Source organism: Bufo gargarizans, chromosome 9 (genome assembly GCF_014858855.1).
Source record: "Bufo gargarizans isolate SCDJY-AF-19 chromosome 9, ASM1485885v1, whole genome shotgun sequence".
Taxonomy (NCBI): domain Eukaryota; kingdom Metazoa; phylum Chordata; class Amphibia; order Anura; family Bufonidae; genus Bufo; species Bufo gargarizans.
In genome coordinates, this window is record NC_058088.1 from 5211809 (window position 1) to 5234473 (window position 22665).

The following is a 22665-nucleotide window of genomic DNA, read 5'->3' on the forward strand; positions in this document are numbered from 1 at the left end:
GCCGGAGATGAGTCAAGCGGAAAAGAGCCCAGCACCGCCCCGCGTCCTCCGAATCTCCTCCTTGCTGGCTGACGTCACAGAGCTGGAGCGCCGAAATCTCGCGATGCGCGAGCTAGCGCATGCGTAGTTCGTTCCCTGTGCTGATGCCAGTACAGGGAATGAACATGATGCCGACACTGCGCATGCGCTAGCTCGCGCATCGCGAGATTTCTGCGCTCCAGCTCTGTGACGTCAGCCAGCAAGGAGGAAATTCGGAGGACGCGGGGCGGTGCTGGGCTCCTTTCCGCTGGACTCATCTCCGGCTACAGGACTCATATCAGGTCATTTGCATATCGATCAAAACGGTTTTTTAACACAATAAAAGCGCAGAGAGCTATGGGACCTGGGTATTGCAGATGTGCTAGTGGCCATCTAGCAGCCCATGTCCCCAGCTCTATGTGCAAAATCCTGGGGACAGGTTCCCTTTAAATAGAAAAAAACGTTTTTCAGTGAAAAAAAATTTGCAAAAAAAAAATCCCCTCCACACATTTGGTATAGCTGTGTCCGTAACACCCCACACCAACCAGTTATCATGTCATTTATCCTGGACTATGAATCTATGAATGCCATAAAAAAAAAAAGGGTTGCTTTTTCCACCAGAGAAATTGAATAAAAAGCGATCAAAAAGTATTTTGTACCCCAAAATGATACCAATGAGCACAGCTCTGTAGAAGGAAAAATAAATTGTGCAAAAGTAGTAAAACATAAAAAGGTATTGATTTGGTATCACTGTAATCGTACTGACGCAGAGAGTAACAAAAGTCCCCCCCCCCCCAAAAAAAAAAAATGTTAATAAAAGTTGATGTATGATATGTTGACCCCAAAATGCCACAGTTTAGAACTACAACTTGTTCCGCAAAATGCCCTCATACGGCTATATTGATAAAAATAAAAACGTTACGTTACAGCTCTTAGATGCCGACAATGAAAATAAAGAAATAAATTGTTTGGTCATTAAAGGGGTCTCATCATGGACAATGGGCGCATATCGCTAGGATATGCCCCCATTGTCTTATAGGTGCAGGTCCCACCGATGGGACCCGCATCTATATTGAGAATGGAGCCCCGCAAGTGAAGGACGGCGCACTGCGCATCAATATGCAAGTCCCTGAAAATCCTCAGGCCGTGTTTAAAAGAAATTATAGAGCTTTTTTTTTTCTTTCCCCAAAACCTTTTACAATTAGGTCATCCAGCAACTATGACGGTGACGTGGACCACCTCCAGCTGGACCCCATCTGTAGTGGAATTCAGTCCTCTGCCCGGACCCCCTTCCTTCAACCTCACCGCATCTGGCAGCACCAACCTCTTTGTAGATGGAGGACCAAAACAGAGAAAGATGTTTATCCATCGGGTTACTCTGGGGAACCTGAATCCTGGTCAGAGATACGGTAAGACGAGATCAAGGCTTCCCTCGTTCCTCGACCAGTCCTCGTGTAGGTGTCATCTGTATTCATTATGTATTTGGATATTTTAATATGATAGTTATGTGCTACTTTAACCCCTTAAGGACCGGCCATATTTCACCTTAAGGACCGGGCCATTTTTTTTCAAATCTGACCAGTGTCACTTTGTGGTGATAACTTTAAGGCCTCTTTCACATGGGCGATGCGGGAAAATGTGCGGGTGCGTTGCGGGAACACGCGCGATTGCAAAACATTGTAATGCGTCTTGCACTCGCGTGAGAAAAATCGCGCATGTTTGGTACCCAAACCCGAACTTCTTCACAGAAGTTCAGGCTTGGGATCGGTGTTCTGTAGATTGTATTATTTTCCCTTATAACATGGTTATAAGGGAAAATAATAGCATTCTGAATACAGAATGCATAGTAAAATAGCGCTGGAGGGGTTAAAAAAATAAAATCATTTTTAACTCGCCTTAATCCACTTGATCGCGCAGCCGGCATCTCCTTCTGTCTTCATCTTTGCTGTGTGCAGTAAGTAACAGGACCTGTGGTTACGTCACTCCGGTCATCACATGGTCCATCACATGATCTTTTTTACTATGGTGATGGATCATGTGATGGACCATGCGATGACCGGAGTGACGTCACCACAGGTCCTGTTACTGCACACAGCACAGAAGAAGACAGAAGAGATGCCGGCTGCGCGATCAAGTGGATTAAGGTGAGTTAAATTATTATAATTTTTTTTAACCCCTCCAGCGCTGTTTTACTATGCATTCTGCTATTATTTTCCCTTATAACCATGTTATAAGGGAAAATAATAATGATGGGGTCTCCATCCCGATCGTCTCCTAGCAACCGTGCGTGAAAATCGCACCACATCCGCACTTGCTTGCGGATTGCTTGCGATTTTCACGCAACCCCATTCATTTCTATGGGGCCAGCGTTACGTGAAAAACACACAAAATAGAGCATGCTGCGATTTTCATGCAACGCACAAGTGATGCGTAAAAATCACCGCTCATGTAAACAGCCCCATAGAAATGAATAAGTCCGGATTCAGTGCGGGTGCAATGCGTTCACCTCACGCATCGCATCCGCGGGAATACTCGCCCGTGTGAAAGGGGCCTAAAACGCTTTGACTTATCCAGGCCATTCTGAGATTGTTTTTTCATCACACATTGTACTTCATGACACTGGTAAAATGGAGTAAAAAAAATAAATCATTTTTATTTATAAAAAAAATACCAAATTTACCAAAAATTAGCAAATTTCCAAGTTTATACATACATATAATACATAGTAATACCTACAAAAATAGTTATTACTTTACATTCCCCATATGTCTACTTCATGTTAGGATCATTTTGGGAATTACATTTTATTTTTTGGGGATGTTAGAAGGCTTAGGCTACTTTCACACCTGCGTTCAGGTGTCCGCTCGTGAGCTCCGTTTGAAGGCTCTCACAAGCGGCCCTGAACGCTTCCGTCCAGCACTAATGCATTCTGAGTGGACGCGGATCCGCTCAGAATACATCAGTCTGGCAGCGTTCAGCCTCCGCTCCGCTCAGCAGGCGGACACCTGAACGCTGCTTGCAGCGTTCGGGTGTTCGCCTGGCCGTGCGGAGGCGTGCGAGGCGTGCGGATCCGTCCAGACTTACAATGTAAGTCAATGGGGACGGATCCGTTTGAAGATGACACAATATGGCTCAATCTTCAAACGGATCCGTCCCCTATTGACTTTCAATGTAAAAGTCTGGACGGATCCGTCTGAGGCTACTTTCACACTTAGAAAATTTTATACAATATAATGCAGACGGATCCGTTCTGAACGGAGCCACCGTCTGCATTAATATGAGCGGATCCGTTCAGAACGGATCCGATCGAACGCTAGTGTGAAAGTAGCCTTAGTAGTTTAGAAGCAAATCTTGAAATTTTTCAGAAATTTTCAAAAACCCACTTTATAAGGACCAGTTCAGGTCTGAAGTCACTTTGTGAGGCTTACATAATAGAAACCACCCAAAAATGACCCCATTCTAGAAACTAAACCCCTCAAGGTATTCAAAACTGATTTTAAAAACTTTGTTAACCCTTTAGGTTTTCCCCAAGAATTTATGGAAAATAGAGATAACATCTCAAAATTTCACTTTTTTGGCAGATTTTCCATTTTAATAATTTTTTTACAGTTACAAAGCAAGGGTTAACAGCCAAACAAAACTCAATATTTATGGCCCTGATTCTGTAGTTCACAGAAACACCCCATATGTGGTCGTAAACTGCTGTACGGGCACACGGCAGGGCGCAGAAGGAAAGGAATGCCATACAGTTTTTGTAAGGCAGATTTTGCTGGACTGGTTTTTTGACACTATGTCCCATTTGAAGCCCCCCTGATGCACCCCTAGAGTAGAAACTCCAAAAAAGTGATCCCATTTTAGAAACTAAGGGATAGGATGGCAGTTTTGTTGGTACTATTTTAGGGTACTATGATTTTTGGTTGCTCTATATTACACTTTTTGTGAGGCAAGGTAACAAGAAATAGCTGTTTTGGCACCGTTTTAATTTTTTGTTATTTACAACATTCATCTGACAGGTTAGATCATGTGGTATTTTTATAGAGCAGGTTGTCACGGATGCGGCGATAACTAATATGTATACTTTTTTGGGTTGTTTCAGTTTTGCATAACAAAGCATTTATTTTTAATGATTCTTTAGTGTCTCCACATTCTGAAAGCCATAGTTTTATTTATTTTTTGGGCAACTGTCTTGTGTAGGGGCTCATTTTTCTCGGGATGAGATGACGGTTTGATTGGCACTATTTTGGGGTGCGTATGACTTTTTGATTGCTTACTATTACACTTTTTGTGATGTAAGGTGACAAAAAATGGCTTTTTTCACACCGTTTTTATTTTTTTACGTTATTTACCTGAGGGGTTAGGTCTTGTGATATTTTTATAGAGCAGGTTATTACGGACGCTGCGATACCTAATATGTATACTTTTTATTTATTTATGTAAGTTTTACACAATGATTTTATTTTTGAAACAAAAAAAAATCATGTTTTAGTGTCTCCATATTCTGAGAGCCATAGTTTTTTTAGTTTTTAGGCGACTGTCTTGTGTAGGAGCTCATTTTTCTCGGGATGACATGACGGTTTGATTGGCACTATGTAGGGGTGCATATGACTTTTTGAATTGAAACAAAAAAAAATCATGTTTTAGTGTCTCCATATTCTGAGAGCCATAGTTTTTTTAGTTTTTAGGCGACTGTCTTGTGTAGGAGCTCATTTTTCTCGGGATGACATGACGGTTTGATTGGCACTATGTAGGGGTGCATATGACTTTTTGATCGCTTGCTATTACACTTTTTGTGATGTAAGGTGAACAAAAAGGGCTTTTTTTTTTACACCATTTTTTTCCCCCCATTTTTTATGGTGTTCACCTGAGGGGTTAGGTCATGTGATATTTTTATAGAGCATGTTATTACGGACGTGGCGATACCTAATATGTATACTTTTTTAAATTTACTTAAGTTCTACACAATAACAGCTTTTTTTTAAAAAAAAATTATGTTTTAGTGTCTCCATCTTCTGAGCCATATATATATATTTTTTCTGGGCGATTGTCTTATGTAGGGGCTCATTTTTTGCGGGATGAGGTGACTGTTAGATTGGTACTATTTTAATGGACATACGCCTTTTTGATTGCTTGATGTTGTACTTTTAGTGATGTAAGGTGACAAAAAAAATGGTTTATTTTGCACAGTTTTTATTTTTTATTATTTATGGTGTTTATCTGAGGGGTTAGGTCATGTGATATGTTTATAGAGCCGGTCGATACGGACGCGGCGATACCTAATATGTTTACTTGAAACTTTCAATTTTTGCGGGGGGAAACTTAATTTTTTAAACTTTTTTTTTCACTTAATTTTTTGTCCCACTTAGGGACTTCAACTTTTGGGGGTCTAATCTCCTTTACAATGCATTCCAATACTTCTGTATTGGAATGCATTGGCTGTATGAGTAATACAGTGTGTATTACTCATACAGCTTCCGGCCTGTGAGATCGAGGGGGCTGGATCTCACAGGCTCATCACCGGAAGGCAGTACCGATGCCTAAGGAAGGCATCTCGCTGCCTTCCATTGCATCGGGTCCCCATTACAGCTGCATGGGGACCCGATGGCACCGCCTGCCGCCGCCACAGCAACCCATAAACGCTGCAAACCGCAGGTCTGAATTGACAAGACCCCCCCACGCATTGTCCTAGGGTGCCTGCTGATTGATTTCAGCAGGCACCCAGTTCCGATCACCGCCCGCCGGAACTACACATGACGTACCGGTACGTCATGTGTCCTTAAGTACCGGGACATCATGCCGTGACGGTACGTCATATGTCCCCAAGAGATTAAAGCCCATCTGTCAGCAGGTTTGTACCTATGACACTGGCTGACCTTTTACATGTGCGCTCGGCAGCTGAGGGCATCTGTGTTGGTCCCATGTCTATATGTGCCCTCATTACTGAGAAAAGTGAGCCTATGAGCAAATAAGCCTTTAGGAGCAAAGGGGGCGTTACCATTACACCTAGAGACTCTGCTCTCTCTGTGCCCTCTGCACTTTTATTAAAAACAATAGGGGGCGCTCCCTTGTGAAATACCTTAGGTTTCCCAGATAAGGCCCGAAAAAGGGCTCATGCCCTTGAACGTAAGAGCTCATTGCCCGTGCTGTGGACCGCAAATTGTGGTCCGTAATGCACGGGCACCGACCGTGGGGCAGCTGCATGCGGATCGCAGACCCATTCACTTGAATGGGGTCCGCGATCCGCATTCCTACAGTCTGCACTACTTTTTTGCGGTGCGGAGGCATGTACAGTAAACCCACGGAAACACTCCGTAGTGCTTCCGATCCTTGCCTCCTTTCTGCATTTCCTGGATTGCAGACCCATTGAAGTGAATAGGTCCGCGATCCGTGATGTGGGATGCACACGGCCGGTGCCCGCCGTATGCCACAGCCGTGTGCATGAGCCCTAATGTTGTGCAAATCCAGGCACAACACTAGGAAATGGCGCGGTCTCTCCTGTAGAGAGGATAGGTCAGGCTGCTGCGCTTGTTCGCCGGGATCCTCCAGATGAAGTCCGCAATACACATAGGAACATGTTCGCTCAACAAGAAGCAGAAAAAGGAAAAAACTAAAGCGCGCTGCTCTGCCATCTGTAACAGTTATTTATAGTGTTTTCTGTGTGTTTTTAATAAATAACTTTTATAGATGGCAGAGCAGCGCGCTTTTGTTTTTCTTTTTCTGCTCCTTGTTCCTCTGCACTTTTATTGACAGGGCCGCGCAGTGAGAACATCATAATGCCTGGTCCTATCCATCAAAGTGCAGAGTGCATGGCATTTCTCTAGGTGTAATGGTAACGCCCCCGTTGCTCCTAGAGGCTCATTTGCATATATTAAAACATCATTTTTCTCAGTAATGCGGGCACATATGAACATGGGACCAACACAGATGCCTTCAGCTGCCAAGCGCTCATGTAACAGGTCGGCCGGTGTCATAGGGACAGATGGGCTTTAATACAGTTGTAGCAGAGCTGAGGTTGTCATTTGGCCACAAGCTACTACATAATGTCAACTCCACAGGTTGAGAAACACTTCCAAGACGATCTCCTCTCTACGACATCTGTACTTGGGATTATACACTTTAGTGTGGGAGGCTTATATGGAGCAGGCCAAGCTGTTCTCTTCAGTTCCTCTGTCCCTTCTTCTTATCCGTAATCTTTTTTATAGAATTATTTTCGCTTTAAGACGGTTTTGCCACAATTTTTTATCATGTCAGATCTCATCAGCCAGATGTTAATAATATCCGACCCTCCGAGTCTGCTGAAGTCAACGCAGCCTTAGATATTACAAATGCAGCGAGTGGCGGAGAGTGGTTGTGGTAGTGTTAGTGATGGGGGTGGTAGTTCTCACAATGGCACTCCTCCCCCTGGCGCTCCCTGGGCCATGCAGTGTTAAGAGGGCATACACTTTCTTCCCTCAGATCCTCACACCCAGGACTTTTGGGGTCTCCTCCCTGGTGGTAGTTGGGGCGCCCTTGATGGTGGATGGTTGGCAGGGTGTGAGGCAGGGGGGCAAACGGTTGAGTCAATGACCAGGCCCGTTTGGTTTTACTAAATAGATGCTGGGAGTTGCAGTACATATAGCAGCAATAGGCACAGTTCTGAAGTAAATTACAGAGTAGGCTCTTCCCGATTGCTGTGTGTAGGCAGCAGCAACGATGGTAGTAGTAGTCCTTCCTTCTCTTTCCAGGTACACGTTGCAATCTTCCCAAATAACCACACATGTACGGTGTCATTAACTCTATGCAGTGCCCAGGGGTGCAAATCTTAGATTGGATGGCCACTCAGTCTCAAAATGGTGGTGGGTGCCATAGGCAATTAACCCTTTCCACATGCAGTAAAGTCTTTTGCCAAAAACGAGCATTACCTTAGGGTCCATTCACACGTCCGTTGTTTCTTTCCTGATCTGTTCCGTTTTTTGCGGAACAGATCTGGACCAGATCTGGACCCATTCATTTTCAATGGGTCCTGAAAAAAAATCAGACATTGTGCTGTCCGATTTTTTTCAGGACCCATTGAAAATGAATGGGTCCAGATCTGGTCCAGATCTGTTCCGCAAAAAACGGAACAGATCAGGAAAGAAACAACGGACGTGTGAATGGACCCTTACTCTGTTTATCCTGCACGGCCCTGGTTCTCAACCATCTGTAAATGTTCTCTTCCCTCAGGGTAGTCTCTCAGTTCAGATGCTTCTCTGGCAGCTTTCAGCCTCAGGGAAGAAGTTGCCTTGGACTAGACTCACCCATAGACGTCCTCGCTCAGCAAAACCAGGGAGGTGGGACCAGACCATCACCCTGGCAATTGCACTAAGACTGCCAATTCTAACTATTTGCTGCCAATATATCCATTAGGGATTCACACTGCTCGAACAAACCATTTGAGTGCTTAGACAATAAATCTCAACATTTAACTTTTTAGCATGGAATTATCTCTTTAGCAGTGATCCACTGGGTCACTGCACAAATCAGGCACTATTTCAGTTAATTGTGTTTGACCTAACAAGCTCCAACATCAGAACCATCCATACATCCTATTAGGGCATATAGACAACACAGAGGGGGCCCGACGTTTGGGACCCCACTCTGTCGGCCAGAGTGAAGAACTGTTAAGAGTATCAGCAGATGCCACTCTGATGCACCAGGCCCATTCACCTATTACATTGACAAACATTAAAGAGGTTGTCCCATGAAAAATATGCTACATTTTTTTCAAGCCAGCACCTGAGTCTGAATATTTTTGCAATGGCATGGGAAAATGTAATCTGTATAGCGCCACCTGCTGTTTATTATGTTCCTTATTTCTCTGTCCACCTCAGTAGCATCTCTGAGGTGGTCGCACATGCTCAGTTCCATCCTTTAACTGCTACCAGTGGATAGTGAGGATAGTAGTTTAGTCCTGCACACTATAGCAGATAGTGGGGATAGTAGTTTAGCGAATATTGTGGATAGTAGTTTTGTCCTGCACCCTATAGTGGATAGTGAGGATAGTAGTTTAGTCCTGCACCCTATAGTAGATAGTGAGGATAGTACATTAGTCCTGCACCCTATAGTGGATAGTGAGGATAGTAGTTTAGTCCTGCACCCTATAGTGGATAGTGAGGATAGTAGTTTTCACCTGCACACTGTAGCGGATAATGTGGATTGTAGTTTAGTCCTGCACCCTATAGTGGATAGTGAGGATAGTAGTTTAGTGGATATTGTGGATAGTAGTTTTCTCCTGCACACTATAGTGGATAGTGAGGATAGTAGTTTAGTCCTGCACCCTATAGTGGATAGTGAGGATAGTAGTTTAGTGGATATTGTGGATAGTAGTTTATTCCTGCACCCGATAGTGGATAGTGAGGATAGTAGTTTAGTGGATAATGTGGATAGTAGTTTATTCCTGCACCCAATAGTGGATATTGTGAATAGTAGTTTAGTCCTGCACCCTATAGTGGATAGTGAGGATAGTAGTTTACACTACCGATCACACAGCACACCCTATTTGGGCAATCACTAACCAGTAATGTTATATAGTCGTCTTGGCCATTATATACAGCGGCTATATTTCACATGAGAGTATCCGTGGGTGCAGTGTACAACCCTGGAACACGTGAAGGCCACATGAGTTCTGTATAGACACCGCGCACATTACACTGGGCCGTATTTCCATCACCTGTCCACTCACAGCTCAGTATTCCTCAGATTATTGCTCTGAGATTGGAGTAAAGTGAATTGAGGCCAATATGTCTGACAGCCAGGAATGTGATCTCCATTCACACCGGTGATTTAGTTGATTGCTGTCCTTGCTGTAATGGTTGCTATCACTCCGTACGCTGACTTCTTAGTTTCAGGTGGGCTTGTGCTTCTACACAGCAGCCTACCTGAAAAAGCTGAGCTGCAGTATAAATCACAGCGGAAGATAAGAGCAGCAACCTGAGCTACTAATGTGACAGGAGGCAGATTTCAGACTACCCTAGACTCCATAAGATATTGGGCTAAGCTGTAGTCACTAATATAACCAATGTCCTATGTTCCACGTATGACTGTTTTCCATCCTCCTCTCTCACCTTCACCATTCTTCTCTCTCAGTTTATCACTGCGGCAGTTCTCTCGGCTGGAGCCCCCAGTTCTACTTCCGTGCGCTGCAGGTCGGCTCCTCCTGGGGGCCACGCTTGGCCGTGTATGGAGATATGGGGAACGACAACGCCCAGTCCTTATCACGGCTCCAGAAGGAAACACAAATGGACCTGTATGATGCCATACTCCATGTTGGTAAGCACTGGCATTAGCATGAAAGGGAATGTGTCATCAGAAGATTACCTATTGTTTAAATCACTTTTTTTTGTTAAACTTATCTTTTAGAATTTTATGTGTTTTTTCTTTTATTTTATTTTTTCTTTCTATATTTAAAAAAGAAATGTATATAATCCTGCAATTTCACTCTGGACGCTAGGCCTGATATTGGATCACAATTTCCTTTTCTGTACAGATCCCTTTTCAGCAGTCATCTCATTATCACTACAGGCAGAATTAATCACAAGTAAAGGGTGTATAAGGGTCCATTCACATGTCCGCAAAATGGGTCCGCATCCATTCCACAATTTTGCGGAACGGGTGCAGACCCATTCATTTTCAATGGGGCAGCAATGTGCTGTCCGCATCCGCATTTGCAGATCTGCACTTCCGCATCCGTGCTTCCGTTTCCGCAAAAAAATAGAACATGTCCTATTGCGGACAAGATTAGGCATTTTCTATTATAGTGCCGGCGATGTGCGTCCACAAATTGCGGAATGCACATTGCCAGTGTCCGTGTTTTGCGGATCCGCAGAACACTTGCGGACGTGTGAATGGACCTTTAGACAGAAGCGTTCCCTCCTGGTAGTCGCCCGGTAGCTAGCGGAGGAGACCGCTACTATCACATGCAGCGATGTCCTTTGCAGCATGGGGAGGAATGATCGCTATGCCATCGCTCGTCCCCATGCAGGACAGCGGTGTGTCGGTGGCAGATGGTCATTACACAGAAATTGAGCGTTTGCTCGTTCATCGTGCAGTCGGTGCAGTATTAGACTGCCATATGATCTCTAAAAATCACTACAAACAAAACAAAAAAATATGTCAGACATAAACCAATACGTCATGTTAGTAAGACACTGGCATTAACATTAATACTTCATTGTGAAAACTCTATGTGGCCGCAAGCGATGTTCGCTCATTGTGACGTCATGTGACTCTGCTCGTGACCCGGGGGTCTAGAGTTGTACATGTTGGCATCACCCCCTGCAAATCGGAATCCTGATGAAGGGTAGCTGGAATCTAGTTGCTTTACTTTTTCACACAGGGGTCTACGAAAATGGGAGCGGAGCCGTCATCTAAGGGGTTGTCGCATCATTTATAAGGCTGAAAAAAGACAGATCTGTCAAATCCAACGTGGGCGGGGCACCCTTAAAGGGGCTGTGTCACTTCAGCAAGTGGCATTTATCATGTAGAGGAATTAATACAAGGCACTTCCTAATGTATTGTGATTCTCCATATTGCCTCCTTTGTTGGTTTAATTCATTTTTTTCCATCACATTATACACTGCTCGTTTCCATGGTTATGACGTGAGATGAGCGAATTTCAGGTTATGAAATTCGTTCACGCTTCGTCTACTGGTAAAAGCAGAATTGCGTTATGGATTCCGTTACCACGGACCATAACGCAATTCTATGACGGAATGCATAACGGGATGCCTTTAGAGACATTCCGTTATTCATTCTGTCATAATAGAAGTCTATGGGCTGCATAACGGATCCGTCCCGTTTCCGTTATGCAGGAGAGGACTCCCCTGCAATGAATCCAGCCAGCAGAGGAGGCAATATGGAGAATCACAATACATTAGTAAGTGCCTTGTATTAACTTCCTCTACATGATAGATGCCATTTGCTGAAGTGAGACGACCCCTTTCAAGGGTTATTACTGAGCTTTCCAAAAACCTTTTGATATGTCATAGGGATACCAGTCATCTTCATGAGTGATGGTCTGAGCGCCGAGGCTCCGACCGGTTGCTAGAACGTGGAGAGAGAAGCGCTCGCATAACGCGCTCCTCTCCTCACTGCAAGAGACGGAATTGAGACCGGTCCATCGACTCTGTCTCCTGCTGCGAGAGAGGGCATGCCATGAGAGCGTTTCTCTCTCCTCGTTGTAGCGATCGGTGGGGGTCTCCGCATTCAGAAAGCTCAGTGACCCTTTAACAAGGCTTGCTTCATATCACATTTTGTTCTGCTTCTCCCCCGGAGGACATGACTGAGATGCCAGTAGACTGTTATGGAGCAGATATGTCCTGTCGGCCACGTGTGGTCATTTGCCTAAGCTGGACATACGCAGTCTGGGACAACCGCCATCTCTTCCAGTCCTCCCAAATGCACACATGCAGGCTCGGCTGGGCATGCATATGTAGTAAACGGCTGCTGGCAGACACCTTATCGCCCTTCTAACCAAAGGATCGGCCAGTTGAATCCAGCATGCCCGATCTTTATCTCATCTGACATCTGCTGTTGTGGGAGAGCTAGGAGGCCCCAATACGCATTAGGTGGTAGGCCGAATTTGATGAAATTGTCAGGTTCTGACATCTAATGTATGGCCTGCTTCTCCCGGGGCCACGCATGAATTGAACCTTAGCATCCTGGTACACGGTGGACTGTGGGGTCGTGGACTGTGGGGTCGTGGACTGCAGGTCTTTGCACACAGTAAAGTCATTTCTCTTCCTATTTCTTGCAGGTGATTTTGCTTATGACATGGATGAGGTAAGTGAGCTTTATATTCTAATACATCCTTATTACCTCTGCTTCTAAAGACTATGCACAGTTGGTAGTCAACATAACATTAAAGGGGTTGTCGGTGATAGATATATTTACAAAAAGGGGCAGGGAACTTATCAGATTAATTAAAGCCCATCTGTCAGTAGATCTGTACCTATGACACTGACTGACCTGTTCCATGTGCACTTGGCAGCTGAAGGCATCTGTGTTGGTCCCATGTTCATATGTGCCCGCATTGCTGAGAAAAATGATGCTTTAATATATGCAAATGAGCCCTAGGAGCAACGGGGGCGTTATCATTACACCTAGAGGCTCTGCTCTCTCTGCAACTGCCGCTCCCTCTCCACTCTGTTTGACAGGGCAGGCAGTGAAACCGTCATCACGCCTGCCTACCCCTGTCAATCAAAGTGCAGAGGGCGCTGCAGCTGCAGAAAGAGCAGAGCCTCTAGGGGTAATGATAACGCCCCCATTGCACCTAGAGGCTCATTTGCATATATTAAAACATCATTTTTCCCAGCAATGCGGGCACATATGAACATGGGACCAACACAGATGTCTTCAGCTGCCAAGCGCACATGTAACAGGTCAGCCGGTGTCATAGGTACAAATCTGCTGAGAGATGCCCTTTAAAAATGGTAAAGATGTTATATATGATTAGAAAAACATGCGCCACTCTTCGCCATAGGCTGTGTCTGGTATTGCAACTCAGCCCCAATGAAAGCATTGTTCTTTGAACCAGTCTGGATACCAAGCGGATACATTTTACTTACACTGATACATTGTAGCAAACTATCAGGAGAGGAGAGAGAACAGTGTTGCTGATGTATTACAGGGCATCTGTCAGCAGTTTTGAGCATGCTAAACTGCTGACAGCACTAGGTAATGGCTGGGAAGAGCAGGACTAAACATACCTTTTGTGTAGTTTGTATTATCAGGAGTAGTGAGTGTATGAAGTTTTACTCTCCCTGGTTCTGCTCCTTAAAGGGGTATTCCCATCTATATAATCAAGTTTCATTCAATTACACCCCCCCCAATAAACTTTTTACTAAATACAACCAATTAAAAAAAACCTACTATTCTTTTATAAATTCAAATTCACAAATCACTAGTTTATAAGCGCTGCCCATGGATACGGCCGCCGCTCGCCGGCCGCATCCATTGGCCGCGCTTGCGCACTCCTTCCCTGGTGATCTAGCGGCGGCTGTACTTTTTCTCAAGATCGCGCACGTCGCCGGGCGGTCCGCGCATGCGCAGATCTATTTTCCTTTGAGCCGCGTTGTAGCGCAGCAAAGAGGAAAATAGATCTGCGCATGCGCGGCCGATTACTTCGTGGAAGGGAGAGAGGACTCAGAGAGCGGACGGCGTGGGAGAGACAGCGGGGTGAGTATATGTTATATATGAGATTGGGGGCTGATGGAGGCACTTGAGGGGGCAGACGGACTGACTGATATTTGGGGCGGATGGATGATGATGGTGGGCTATTGAGGCTAATGGGGTAGGGCAAAATGAGGCTAAAGGGGGGGCTATATGAGGCTAATGGGGGGGCTATATGAGGCTGATGGGGGGCTATATGAGGCTGATGGGGGCGCTATATGAGGCTGATGGGGGCGCTATATGAGGCTGATGGGGGCGCTATATGAGGCTGATGGGGGCGCTATATGAGGCTGATGGGGGCGCTATATGAGGCTAATGGGGGCGCTATATGAGGCTGATGGGGGGCTATATGAGGCTGATGGGGGCTATATGAGGCTGATGGGGGCGCTATATGAGGCTGATGGGGGCGCTATATGAGGCTGATGGGGGGCTATATGAGGCTGATGGGGGCTATATGAGGCTGATGGGGGGCTATATGAGGCTGATGGGGGGCTATATGAGGCTTATGGGGGCTATATGAGGCTGATGGAGGCTATATGAGGCTGATGGGGGCTATATGAGGCTAATGGGGGCCTATATGAGGCTGATGGGGGCTATATGAGGCTGATGGGGGCTATATGAGGCTGATGGGGGCTATATGAGGCTGATGGGGGCTATATGAGGCTGATGGGGGCGCTATATGAGGCTGATGGGGGCGCTATATGAGGCTGATGGGGGCGCTATATGAGGCTGATGGGGGCCTATATGAGGCTGATGGGGGGCATATGAGGCTGATGGGGGCTATATGAGGCTGATGGGGGCTATATGAGGCTGATGGGGGCCTATATGAGGCTGATGGGGCCTATATGAGGCGGATGGGGGGCTATATGAGGCTGATGGGGGCGCTATATGAGGCTGATGGGGGCTATATGAGGCTGATGGGGGCTATATGAGGCTGATGGGGGGCATATGAGGCTGATGGGGGCGCTATATGAGGCTGATGGGGGCGCTATATGAGGCTGATGGGGGCGCTATATGAGGCTGATGGGGGCGCTATATGAGGCTGATGGGGGCCTATATGAGGCTGATGGGGGGCTATATGAGGCTGATGGGGCCTAATATTATCAATATATGGCATATAAATAATGGTGGAGAGATATTACAGGTGTAGGACTGACATAAAATGGTTATGTAGCAGAGCTAGGTATGCGCTGGTACATTCTCAGTGATTGGTGAGGTGGGGATTATCAATATATGTCATATAAAGAACGGTGGAGAGATATTACAGGTGTAGGACTGACATAAAATGGTTATGTAGCAGAGCTAGGTATGCGCTGGTACATTCTCAGTGATTGGTGAGGTGGGGATTATCAATATATGGCATATAAAGAATGGTGGAGAGATATTACAGGTGTAGGACTGACATAAAATGCATATGTAGCAGAGCTAGGTATGCGCTGGTACATTCTCAGTGATTGGTGAGGTGGGGATTATCAATATATGGCATATAAAGAATGGTGGAGAGATATTACAGGTGTAGGACTGACATAAAATGGTTATGTAGCAGAGCTAGGTATGCGCTGGTACATTCTCAGTGATTGGTGAGGTGGGGATTATCAATATATGGCATATAAAGAATGGTGGAGAGATATTACAGGTGTAGGACTGACATAAAATGCATATGTAGCAGAGCTAGGTATGCGCTGGTACATTCTCAGTGATTGGTGAGGTGGGGATTATCAATATATGGCATATAAAGAATGGTGGAGAGATATTACAGGTGTAGGACTGACATAAAATGGTTATGTAGCAGAGCTAGGTATGCGCTGGTACATTCTCAGTGATTGGTGAGGTGGGGATTATCAATATATGGCATATAAAGAATGGTGGAGAGATAGGGTAATACACTGATATGTGGCTGAGTTGAATATGCACGTTATTACTCTAATGTAGTACCGCTCTAATGGTAACAAATCTGCATCTGTGCTGTTCAGTGATTTTTTTTTTATAGGAGACAAAAAAACTAATCATATGGATACAAGTAGAGATGAGCGAACCTCTGTTTTAAGTTCGGCGTCTAAAGTTCGGGTTTGGATTAGCGGAGAATCCCGATCTGGAACCGGATATGGATTCCGACTTCCGTTGTGGTCCGTGGTAGCGGAATCAATAATCGGCCATTATTGATTCCGCTACCACGGACCACAACGGAAGTCGGAATCCATATCCGGTTCCAGATCGGGATTCTCCGCTAATCCAAACCCGAACTTTAGACGCCGAACTTAAAACAGAGGTTCGCTCATCTCTAGATACAAGCAGACATGCATTTGGGCTGCAGTAAATTACAGTTTATGCTGCACAGATAGGCTTTGGAATAGATATGAAAACTTTTATGTGTAGTTAGTATTCAGGTCATCTAAATGGTAGTCTATAAAATCACTGACCATTGCTCACGAGTCCACAGCAGGAGAGATGAGCTTCACAGACACTTCCTGGTGCCAGCCAAACTGGTGAGTCATACTTTTCACATGAACGAGCACGTAGGACTCAGCTCTCAGTGTGATGTCATAAGGAGGCGTGGACAGGCTTCAGTCTAGCTGCCTAAGCCCGCCCAGCCTTAGAAACAGAAAAACAGGAAGTGATTTGTGAAGTAACTGCAACTCTGGCTGATTTTGCAAGATGGGAATACCCCTTTAAGTGCTTCGCTCTGAAGTTCTCTCAGCATTAAGCTTCACAGCCCCTCCCCTATGCTCTGAGTGACAGGAGTAGCATCCAACCAGGAGATCACTACATCTGTCACTCAGAGCAGAGGGAGGGGTGGGGAACAGCTCAATGCAGAAATCACTTAACAGCAAAGCTCCGCCTCCAGTGAGCAGAATCGGGAAGAAAAAAAGTTACGATTTTCACTACTCCTGAAAATCAGAACTACAGAAAAATATGTTTGTCCTGCTCTTATGGTCCCTACCTAGTGCTGTCAGCAGTTTTGCATGGCTGACAGATGCTCGTTAAGGTCAGATAGGATAGTTGATATAATTAGACCAGAAACAATCGTAGCAAACCTCCAGCTGTGAGCAATATTAGGTCTGTACAGGTGTTAGCCTCGAATAACAAAGTACATTAGAAAGTGCACCATAAACCAGTGTTTAATTCCAACATGCCCAATCCTTCTTTCCCCAAAACTCTATTGTCAGGGGAGGCCCCAGTACAAATTCCACTGTGCATGGCACTTGAAGACATAAGGGCATCATCTTGTGCTGCTTGTTATAGTAAGGTCACATCTTCACCTTCCTTCCAGGATGACGCTCAAGTAGGTGATGAGTTTATGCGTCAGATCGAGTCGGTGGCAGCTTACGTTCCCTACATGACGTGTCCTGGAAACCACGAAGAAGCCTAGTGAGTTGAAATACCTATATCCTTACCATTGCAGGTCAGTTATTGGCTCATACAAGAGGCATCACTTGGGGTTGTCTGGTACTGATGGGCCATCAATATCTGATTGGCATGAACCAACACCCCACACCCCCACTCGTCAGCTGTTCCAGAGTAGCTCCGGCACTGGAACCGTAGAGCGCCATCCATTGTGTAGCGGGTGACGGTGGTTACGATTCACGTCAGTGGAGGCAGTGCCTCAGTACCGGCTCTGTCCAGAACACAATGGATGGAGCTGTACAGTTTTAGCGCCAACTTCTGACTCCGGAGTTACTGTAGAACATCTGATCGGCAGGGGTGTGGGGTGTCGTACCTCCGTCTGTCAGATGTTGAGGATAAGTCATCACTTGTAAAATCCCGGACAACCCCCTATGCAGTAAGCTCCCCCTAGTGGTGACAGTGAGCAGGCAGAATTTCTCATTAAACTCAGTGGTTGTGCAGGGCATTCGAAGCTCCTGATGCCATAAAATGACATCTGCAAGGTTAGTTTACATTATTCCACCAGCACTTGTGGCTTTATCCTTCTGTAGCCATTTTACATGTTATGAGGTTCTCCTATGAGACCTGACGACTGGTAGCTCCCAGTATTCAGTTGTCAGCCTTGTTACGTCCTCTTCTCCTCTCTCTCTTGTGTTTTAGTAACTTCTCCAATTACCGAAACCGATTTTCCATGCCGGGAAATACAGAAGGCCTGTGGTACAGGTGAGCTGACAATTGTCCTACTGCTGCTGACATACATGTGGGACATTAAATATTAATGTGTGGTTCTCACAGCTGGGACCTGGGACCTGCTCACATCATCTCCTTCTCCACCGAGGTGTATTTCTATCTGAAGTACGGCCTAGAGCTGGTGGCAGAGCAGTATCATTGGCTGCAGAAAGATCTTCAGGTCAGATGCAAGGTTTCTTTCTCCTTCCATAGTTGTAATCAACTTTAATATTTAAGGGTGACTATACACATGAGCTTAAAGGGAACCTGTCATCAACTTTGTGCTGCCCGTACTAAAGGCAGAATAAAGTAGAGACAGGTGAGATGCCCAGAACCAACATCTCAATCATTGCAGACTGGGCCTGGAAAAGAGTCCCGGCCTCCTGAGAAGAGTCCTGGTTATTGATGAATCCCTGCTCTCCTGCCACCTGCTGATGACTGACAGTCTTCTACCGAGTTTTCTCCCTTCCTCTCTAGGAGAGAACTGCCAATAATCAGCAGATGGCGGAGAGCAGGAGATTAGGAATAACCAGGACTCTTCTCAGGTAGATTTGACTCTTTTCAAGGCCTGGGCTGTAATGATTACGATGCCGGTTCTCGGCGACCACTTACTATTAGCTGATGAGTGACACACGGCTGAGATCAGCATTTCTGTCACTACTTTATACTGCCCTCAGTGAGGTCAGCATAAAGTTGATGTCAGGTTACATTTAAAGGGGTTGTCCACACCTTTACTACTGATGGTCTCTCCTCAGGATAACCCATCAATATCTGATCGGCGGGGGTCCGATGTCCCCAAACCTCCGCTGATCAGGTGTTCTGCAGTAGCTCTGGTGCCAGAATTACACAGCTCCATTTATTGTGTAGTGGACGGAGCTGGTTGTGGTTCAGTGGGAGCAGCGCTGCAGTTACCAGCTCTGTCCACTGTACAATGGATGGAGCTGTGGAGTTCTGGCTCTGGAGCTACTCTGATCAGCATTGGTGCAGGACGCCGGACCCCTGCCGATCAAATTTTGCTTTAGTTGGTCATGCTCTTCACTATTCAGACCAGACCCCTTAATCAAACCAGAATCCCAGACCTCTTTATTTACCCCTCACATCTAACACATAGACAGTACTTCATAGACATTTTGTGCTGATTAATTTCACAATATATATCGGCCAGACATTCTTTCTCCTGATACACATTAAAATCCGCAGGATACTGATACACATTAAAATCCGCAGGATATATATATATATATATATTTATACATAATCAAATTATTACATTCTAGATGCCTACAGTCACCACTAGAGGGAGCCTAAGGGATTACTGCATATTATTTGTTCATAGTAAAACAGTATCCAGATAGCTCTGAAGTGCCTGTGTATCGGTCATATTGGTGTTTGACCGTGACACGGTTGCCGTGCAGACTGGTTGCCAGGGGCAACAGTGTAGTTTGTGGTTTGCACGTGCACTTCCCCTTTAAGGTGTGCCTCCCTGCTGTTTGGTGAGCAAGGGGTTAATCTTCTGGCTAGTGGAGATTACGGTGTTTCCTGGGTGTGTGGCTGCAATGCTTGATATAAACCTGTGGCTTGCTGGCTGGGTGCAGTTGTACTACAGCCTTGCTTGGTGTTGGAGCTTTGTTCCAGCCCAGTTCCTTGAGGGCCACCTTATGGAACATAAATTGTCCTCCCTCTTGTACCCTCCTTGTTCCTTTACCCTCATTTGTTGTATGTGTGGTGTGGGTTTATGTTCTGGTTCCAGTCGTGGTGGCAGCAGCAGCAGGTGAGTTTTTTTGGTCTTCTTACCTGCCGATCCAGATGCTGCATATGGTCATTTCCCTTCCACCTGTTACTAGGCAGCTGGAGACTCCGGTTCGTCTGAGTCCCTGAGGAACCGGTTGTCTCCTATTCCTGGGACCATCAGGGTCAGCAGGATCCAGGTTCCAGTGCATGAGCCCTCCCATCTTCAGGGTTTGCTCATGTGGTCAGGAGATCAGGGCGGCTGTAGGTTGTGGCCTGCTCCCTTCATGGTTGTCTGGCCTAGTAACAGTTCCCATTATACGGTGGGGGGTTTCCCCCACTCCCCACCGTGACAGCCTGCTAGTGGTGGCTGCAGGTAGACAGTAGTTGACTCTGTAGCCATATAATGGGAAGCAGGAGATTTCGAGCTCAGGTATTAGAAAATATGGAGCTCCAATCCCTATAGAGATGACATATCATAAAATTACTAATCATCAGTAGGGATGAGCGAACTTCAGTTTTTGAAGTTCGGGTATATGCTGAATTGTGTTATTGATTCGGTTACCATAACGCAATTCAATGACGGAATGCATAATGGAAGTCTATGGCCAGCAGAATGTATCCGTCCGTTTTCCGTTATGCATAACAGATCCGTTATGCCGGCCATAGACCTTGAAAGGCATTCCATTATGCATTCCGTCATTGAATTGCGTTATGGTCCGTGGTAACAGAATCCATAACGCAATTCAGCATATAGCCGAACTCGAACGTCAAACCTTGAAGTTCGCTCGTCCCTAGTCATCAGTATCTGATTGGTGGAGGTCAAACACCCGGGACCCCCGCCGATCAGCTGCATGAGAAGGCACCGGCGCTCTCAGTAGCCATACATTGTATAGCGGCTGTGCTCGGTATCACAGCTTAGCCCCATTCACTTCACTGGGGCTGAGCTGCGCCTAGGCCATGTGACTGATGAACGTGATGTCACTGGCCTTGGGAAAGCTGGAAAAGGCTGCAGCTCTACTGTGAGCTCCGCTGCCTTCTCAAACAGCTGATCAGCGGAGGTCCCGAACGTCAGACCCCGCTTTGATGAAATGCAGAAGATAGGTCTTCGGTAAAAACACTTGGAAAGTCCCTTGATTCAGCACAGAATGTGGGACCTAAAAACGATATAGTGCTAAAAGGAAGAGATTTTTAGGTTATTCAGAAGATATTAACGACCCTTTTGGATACAATTTCTTCAAATGATAGTTCTCCCTTGCAAGAAATGTCTTGGGAATATTGTCTTATATCAGTATGATATGTCACTATGGTTCTGTCTAGGATCCACCATGGCCATCATAGTTCATGCTAGGTCCATCATCATGGTCACCATGGTTCTGGCTAGGTCCACCATGGCAATCATACCTATGGCTAGGTACACCATAGTCACTATGGCTCTAGGCTAGGTCCACCATCATCACCATTATCCTGTCTGGGTCCACTTTGAACAGGTTAATGATTTCATACAAGTTCTCTTATAGATTTCAATTCTCTACAGGAGGCCACCAGCCGGGCTCAACGTTCTGAGCGGCCATGGATCATCACAATGGCTCACCGTCCCATGTACTGCACCAACTTCGACAATGATGATTGTGTCAAACGTGACAGTACGGTAATAACAGCCTGTACATGAACCTTGCAAGACAGAATGGGAAACATTTGGTTGTTGAGGAGATCAGTTCTTCTGAGGAACTAAGAAACAAATGGACAGGATGAAAGGAGTGCAAGGAATATGATGGTGGGCAGGAGATAGCCAAGAGATAAAGAAGAATGAATGGCTGACCACGTCTTTTGTGGACAGACTGGGTCTGCCAGAGCGAATGACACTCTTTGAGTTTGTAGCTCCCTGCTCAGGCTAATAGAAGGGGGTCCTGAGCAGCATCCCTCTATCAGATCCATGGGCCGTAATAGGTCATAGGGAGTAGGGCTGTCTTGATGAGATTTCAATAACATTAAAATGGTGGGAATTGCTGTCAGTGTGTAGATGTATTCCTTTTGTTTAAGCTGGACATACATGGTGAGATGTCTACTGACCTCCAAAGGACTTGAAGTCTTCTCACATAGACCCAGCTCCTGGCTCAATCACTTTATTGAGTTGCATATGACCATATATTTGTAGAATAGATTTGAATCATTTTCTTCAGCTAGAACTTGTAGGATGAAGAAGAAGAAGAAAGATGGGTCTCTGAGCAACTTACTAACCTATTATTCTGTATGTTCTGCAGACAAGAACTGGACTACCTGGAGGACAGTTTGCTCTGGAGGATCTGTTCTATAAATATGGTAGGGTAACTATTTGCCCATGTAATCCTGAATATAATGACTTAGTCTTCCCTTAGAGTTATCGTATTACTGTAGGGCAGTTTTCTCTGACTGAGATGTCACAAGCTTCAGAAACTGAATAACATTTGTTATATATCATCTGGGACATCTATGTCCAGCTCTACTCGTGCAGAAATCCGTCTAAACAATCGTGCAGCATTTATACTGATTTACATCCATATATTCTAGGTGTAGACTTGGAAATCTGGGCACATGAGCATTCCTATGAGAGGATGTGGCCTGTATACAACTGCACGGTGA

The 22665-nt window shown here is 45.5% G+C and overlaps 1 protein-coding gene across 1 annotated transcript in view; it reads left to right on the forward strand.

Annotated features, from left to right (window-relative positions):
• ACP7 (acid phosphatase 7, tartrate resistant (putative)) overlaps nucleotides 1–22665 on the forward strand; it is a 32764-nt gene that overhangs the window by 4407 nt on the left and 5692 nt on the right. The window contains exons 3-11 of the mRNA XM_044306516.1: nucleotides 1224–1427; nucleotides 10120–10302; nucleotides 12788–12813; nucleotides 17474–17571; nucleotides 18247–18309; nucleotides 18382–18496; nucleotides 21581–21694; nucleotides 22308–22365; nucleotides 22594–22661. Of these exons, the coding sequence (XP_044162451.1) occupies nucleotides 1224–1427; nucleotides 10120–10302; nucleotides 12788–12813; nucleotides 17474–17571; nucleotides 18247–18309; nucleotides 18382–18496; nucleotides 21581–21694; nucleotides 22308–22365; nucleotides 22594–22661 (929 nt within the window). The remainder of the gene's footprint in view (nucleotides 1–1223; nucleotides 1428–10119; nucleotides 10303–12787; nucleotides 12814–17473; nucleotides 17572–18246; nucleotides 18310–18381; nucleotides 18497–21580; nucleotides 21695–22307; nucleotides 22366–22593; nucleotides 22662–22665) is intronic.